Source organism: Sapajus apella, unplaced genomic scaffold, assembly GCF_009761245.1.
Source record: "Sapajus apella isolate SASKATOON/1434 unplaced genomic scaffold, GSC_monkey_1.0 scaffold164, whole genome shotgun sequence".
NCBI lineage: Eukaryota > Metazoa > Chordata > Mammalia > Primates > Cebidae > Sapajus > Sapajus apella.
Genome location: NW_022437104.1, coordinates 2,430,191 through 2,436,507, shown reverse-complemented (window position 1 = coordinate 2,436,507; position 6,317 = coordinate 2,430,191). Strand labels below are relative to the sequence as shown.

The 6,317-nt window shown below is 42.4% G+C and overlaps 1 protein-coding gene across 1 annotated transcript; it reads right to left on the bottom strand.

Annotated features, from left to right (window-relative positions):
• Window positions 1–1,200: 1,200 nt before the first annotated feature.
• Window positions 1,201–2,667, bottom strand: MAGEH1 (MAGE family member H1). Its single transcript, XM_032266953.1, has one exon. It carries the CDS (start codon window positions 2,386–2,388, stop codon window positions 1,729–1,731), a length of 660 nt encoding a protein of 219 aa, XP_032122844.1. The 5' UTR covers window positions 2,389–2,667; the 3' UTR covers window positions 1,201–1,728.
• Between the last annotated feature and the right edge of the window lie 3,650 nt (window positions 2,668–6,317).

Sequence of the window (6,317 nt, the reverse complement as noted above, 5' to 3'; positions counted from 1 at the left end):
ATGTCAAGAAGGAAGAAGGTCTCCTGGCCCATATTCTGTGTGTTATAGCTGCTACCGTGAGCCCCACAGGGCTAGGTCGGGCACTTGTCACTAGTGATCCCCAGCAGGGCACCTAGTCCATGCTGGGCTTAGCTCTTAGAGTTAAGGTGGTAGGAGTTGGGCCTGATCCCACATGACTTAGTATAGCATGGGCCATTATGCCAGATACACTCCGGACTTACTCCATTGGCTGAAGAAGAGTATGAAAATACTAATGCCTGCTTCTCCTCTTGGTCGCACACACTTTTCAACAATGTGTGCACCCTAACTAACCATAGTTCCTGAGAGAAGTATAAGGTTACTTTTTGGAGATGCCACAGGTGGAGCCTTTTCTCTGGCTTATCCAATATCTCAGAAGCCCTGCTTTTTTACAGCCTTTTGTCTAATTATTTCAGGGTTATTATTAATCATTTTTGTTGCCATTACAGTCAGCCACAATACCCACCCTTTGAGGCTCTGCCCTGTTCACTTCTTCCCTTGCCTTCTTCCTTGTTCTCTACTTTCCTCTTAGTATAACCTTAATAGTTCAGTGAAGAATTTATTTCCAAATGTCCATGCTGCCTCCAGTGCCTCCATTTTTATTCCCTCCTCTTCTTCTCTATTATTTCCAAACCTCAGATTGTTGCCTCACCAACAATTTTCCAACAGTCCCATCTTTTGTTATTTCTGAAGTACCCAGTGACAACGTTTTCCCCTGCAACCACCCTTCCCTCTGCCTTCCTCCTCTCAGGAGGATTTATGTGTATTTTCTATTTCCATGGCAGGTATCCTGTGATGTCCTCTTCTTTTTGCCAGTGTTCCCTCCCCTATGCTGGGCGGAGTATCCAATCAAATATCTAATACATAATATTTTCATCATATATTCTGATGATCCTTTCCAGTATCCCCAAACTTATTTTAGTGTCTCTTGAATTTTCACACATCCTATGATGCTCCCTTTGCTGCCCCACTCCCCAAGGCAGGTCACATTACGTGTTCTACATTTTCATGGCACTTCAGGTTTGTTCTCTATTGCAGCGTTTACTGCATTGCCATTTTACCTATTTTTCTCTCCCACATAATCTAGAACATTCTTTGGACCTGGAGGATGTGTGCTAGGGAGTATCCCTAGAACCTAGACTGATGCCTCGCATAACAGGTGGTCAGAAAATGAGCAAGATATACTAGTAATTATGCTTTTATTTTTCTCTGTGTTCTGCAGTAACTAAAGAAAATCATGGTAAATGTCAGTCTTCACACAACAGACACAAAAGGTTTCAGAAAGGTTATATATGAAGAAATGCTCCATCCTTCTTCAACATTTTACTGGGTATTTCAATTTCAAAAGAACAGCTTATTTCTATAAGTGCTTTACCAGATCATAGACTATGATGGAACGACTTCATTTTATAATGTTAGCAAAACTGTTATACTAAATATCAATGACAGGAATCAAAGAAAAAAATCTGTTCAATTATATTTTTAAACATATTGTTACTCTCAACAAACAGAATTTTAAAACGAATACAATTTTCCATTATCCAAAGGAAACACTCTATTTCGCAGTTAAACAATTATCACTGATCACAAATATCAAATAGTTTCCCCCGCCCCCAATCCATGTCATTTTCAACTTAGGACCCTGGCCATCTACTACCTGGGGTAACTGTGACCCTTTTTTCCACCCCCCAGGGTCTGCCTCAGATCTGCTTAGGGGGCGGAATAACCCCTAGCACCTGAATTTAGGATAGCCTCAACCTCTGCATCATCGTCGGAATCCCAATCATAATTACAAGGCCAGTCTTTGGAGCATCGGTTACGAACCCTTGCCACAAAATGCATGACTTTCAGTTTGCTCGATTCCACGTGTGCTCGGGGCCCCCAGAAGAACTCGTACTCCACCGGACTGCTACGGGGCACCGGCTTATAAATCAGGTATCCTCTGCGCACAAACTCTTCTGTGACGATCTTCTTCGGATCTCCGAAGATGCTGTGCTGACGTCCAGGCTGCATTCCTAACTTCCCCAGCACTTTCCAGACCAGAGCTTCCTTGGCGCTGTTGCCCATGATGAAGATGAGCGCTAATATGGACATCAGGAGACTTTTCTTGGTGCCTTGAAAATTGCTCCGGGCCACAGAAGGCTTTTGTACTTGGGCAGTGCTCGAGGCTTCTTCAGGGGTGGTAGAGGCCTCCTCTGGAGTGCTCGGGTCTTCCTCGGGGCCGCTCAGGTCGTCTTCAGGGGTGCTCGCTACCACAGAGGCGGCCATGGGGGTCTCTGAGGCCTCTGAGGCCTGGATTTTGCGATTGTTGCGGTTCTCTTCTGCGGCCCTTGCATTACGGCGGCGCCGACTCTTTCGTCCCCGAGGCATTTTTCCTGCTGGGGGCTCAAAGCTTACAGCAATCCTACGGAAGGATGCTTGTAGCCTCTTCAGAAAGCAACTGGTTTATACCCTAAGCAGCTGCTGCCGCTGGAGCTACCTATGTCAATAGAGTCTTTGTAGCAATAAACCAGCCGTTCTCAGCTACAAAGCTAGTTCCCACGCCAGCTGACTTGCGCAAGCAGCCGCCGCCAGCACTAGCCGCAGCTGCGAGCCCGGGAGAAAGCTCGGCAAATGGGCCCCGCCTCTCCTGCCACGCATACTCCTAGCACCAAAGAGGAAGTAGGCTGGTCCTCCACCGGGACTTCCGCTAGCAGATAGGAAAAGGGGCAGGCAGCGACAGGGGTGGGACAAGGGTATAAATGACAGCTAGAGATTGGTGGGAACTGGAGTTTGCAAAAGAGAAAAAAAATAGCTTACAGTTTCTGTATTTTCAGTCTAGTACAAACATTCCAAGATTGGCTCCTGGGTCTAGAGGAATGAGTCGGCTCATTCCCACTGACAACGGGCTATTTTTTGGGGGTTGGAAGGTCCGAGAGAAGGGACGGTGCATTCTTGGAAGGAGTCAGCTGTCTCCAGCCTTCCTTTCCTGTCTTGGCTTACACAGCGAGTTCATTCACTTGCCCTGTTTTCAGAAGGCATTTGTTTATATACTAATCTATTCGTGTTCCGGTATAGGACCCTGATAATATTGCTATGGCAGATGTGCTGGTTGATGTGAGGAGATGGGGCTGCAGAAACAAACAGGGAGAAAGAGGTGCAGAGCCTTTAAAATGTGGTAAATATATGCACATATATATATATATATATATATATACTGCCCTGCTTTTATACATACATACATATATAGTACATATATCTACCACATTATATCTAGTGCATGTATCTACCACACTTATGTATGTATGTATGTATGAAAGCACGGCAGTGATAGGATCAAAGGAATTGCATTTGTGCAGCCTCGCAGAAGAGCAGACCAACTCCTGACAGACCACATAGGAAGCAATTAAAGTAAAACGCCCTGGGAACTAAAGTAAGCCTTCAGGATGTTGCCATGGGGATGGAAAGGCAGAAAGACATTTTAAAGGTGACCATTGGAAGGCTTTGCAGGCAGAGTGGATGAAGTGGGAAATGGGGAGTTGGTGATGGAGTACAGGTTGGCCCCAAGGTTTCTAGACTCCAGTCTTCCTGGACACCTGATTTATTTTGCTTCTTTCAGAGCATGCTCTGAACTTCATCTACTGCTTGCTTTTGCTTACTGTTTGCTCTGCCTGACCTGCCTTCTCAGTCCTTTCCAACTATCTAAATTCCATCTGGCTGCTCACAGACCTGTTTCTCTATGAAGCTTGTCTTGATCTGCCCAAAAGGTTAATGAGTCCATTTTTACTCCATTGAGGAAAGCCCTATAGCTAGCATTCTGTTTCTTTCTTATGTCATTCAAGGTGTTAGTTTAAGCAAGTCACTTCTCTCTGAGCCTGTTTTCCCATCTGTAAAGTGGGGTTAAAGTACCACCCTCATAGGGTTGTGAGAATTAAATGAGACAAAAAAATGAAAAGCATTTATCACATGGTAAGCACAGACTTTGCCTCTAAAGGTTTTTGAAGCAGTGTGTGAATGTGGCATTTAATAAATGCGTGCTGACGGAATATGTTATGGAAACGATTTTATAGATGCTCTTAACTGAGCTCTTTAAAAACAAATGAATATGCCTCTCTGGCTGAAATTTTCTTTGTAATTAGAGCCTACCAAGTCCTCCTGTTGGGTAAGTTTAGCAATAAATCAATTTGGTTTAGCAAAAAAAGCACCTCTCCAGGACATAGTGCTCTCTTGAGCCAGCCCTCCATTTAGGATAACCTTTGCACTCGTTCTGGGTCATTGCTTACTCAAACCGGTAGTGTGGCTCCATCTGTTGCCCCACATTCTGAGAATTCTCAGAGTTTCTGGTCCACTGATAATTGCTCTAAATTGTTTTTCAATGCAGGTCTGAACTTACTTTACTGTTTCCAGGAATTTGGGTCTTGCACGGAAGTCTATGGCATGTACACTCCTACCCTCATGAAACAAAAATGATGGGATTACTTTTGCAGTTTATTTGCTTGTTTTTAGCATGAATTTTTTTTTTTACTGCAAATGAATCTCAACCATAGGGAAGATAAATTAATATTATAAACACCAATGGCCAGCTATATAAAATCTAAATATTAGGACATACTTACTGTTTATATTTTACATATCAGATATGGTAAAATGCTCCTTTTACATCTTCTCTGACCCACTCTGCTCTCTCCCTCCCCACTGTGCTCTACTATAATGAAGTCAGCAATTATTATACTCATGGAGCCTTGTATATATTTACTACCTACTTATGTGTCCATACACAACATAAGATCTTTGCCTTTATTTAAAGCGCATCACCACACTGTATACCTTGTTCAGCACTTTGGTTTTGCAGCTCAGTTTTCCACTTTTTATGTTTATCCATGTAGCTACATGAAGCTCTAGTTCATTTATTTTAATTTTGTACATTTCATCATTTTCAATTTATCTTGTTCCAATGATCCATGCTTATGCAGTTTCAATTTTTCCAAAACAAAATGATACTCTTATTAATATTTGTATGTGTGTGCCCTGTGAACATGTGAATGCATTTCTCTAGTATCAGTATCAATGAGTAGGATTACTGGATGTGTTGGCATGTATATGTTTAGATAGAGCACATTTGTTTCATTTACAAAAATCAAACCATTCCACATTGAATTTCCAGGCAAATCTTTTTCCTAATTAATAATGAAATCTCAATTTATACCTATAATTCTTTCATTCTAATGGCTGAATGATATTCTTTGCAATGGATTTACCATAATTTCAAGTGTCTGCCTGTTGGCTGAGTATATTGTATTTCTAACTTATTTAATCTTCTAAAAACAATGCTGCACTAAAATGCAATGCCCATTTTCTCAAATGGGCAATATTTCCAATGGAGTATGAGAGCCAATTTTGTATTCAGGATGTTTGATTAATGATTTAAAATTCTTCCTTCTAGTTCAGTCAGAATAGAGGTAATTTATGGTGGTTTCTTGATTCTTCATTAGGAAGTCTGCTTCCTATTGTCAGAACTTGTCTGACTACATAATTCTGCAATATATAAGGCTTGTTGAACATTACCCCAAAGGCACTGGACGGGGCATCACTGAATGTTTTACAGCAAGATATTGAGGAGATCAGATCTGTGGTTTAGCAAAATCTTTTTGGCTGCAGTGTGAAGTAGTGATCTGAAATAGAGTGAAGATGATGGAGAGAAGGAAATGAATATGACAGATGTTTAGAAGACAGCAGCAATAAGCCTTGTGGATTTCTTGGATCTGGGATCTGGGCAGTGAGGGAGAGAAACAGGTTAAGTGGGATACCCGGTTTCTTGCTTGGGTAGGAGATGAGATTCAGAATACAGGAGGAGAAGCAGGTCAGCTGCCTTGTACTTATCTTGGGTACCTTGTCCTACTGACGTATCTTTAGATTTTAAATGGCTGCTTAAGCCATACTAATGCTCAGCCTCCCAGAACACACAGTCACAGAGCAAAGCAAGGTGTAGCCTGCCCTCAGAATTGTGGGAGGGCTGTGTATTGCCTATGACATTTGTGTCTTGGAGAAGATTCTCTCTTCAAGCACGGGTAAACCCATGCTTGGTTCCCCATGGACTCTTCTCAAAATGACAATTCTTAGAACCCCAAATTGAGCCCATCATCATAGGTATGATGATGCTTCCTGAAATGCATCCTGAGATCCTCTGGCATCTCACGGCGCGTACATGCCCGAAGTGATAGGGGAAATCTGAACAAAAATGCCAAATGATTCAACACATTAAATAACTCTGCATGCCCCTATGTGACTGGTGCCTACCACTGGTGTGTTTAGAGTACCTT

What these genes read in the sequence shown, in the direction of transcription:
- MAGEH1 (XM_032266953.1), bottom strand. Translation starts at nt 2,388, where the DNA reads ATGCCTCGGGGACGAAAGAGTCGGCGCCGCCGTAATGCAAGGGCCGCA.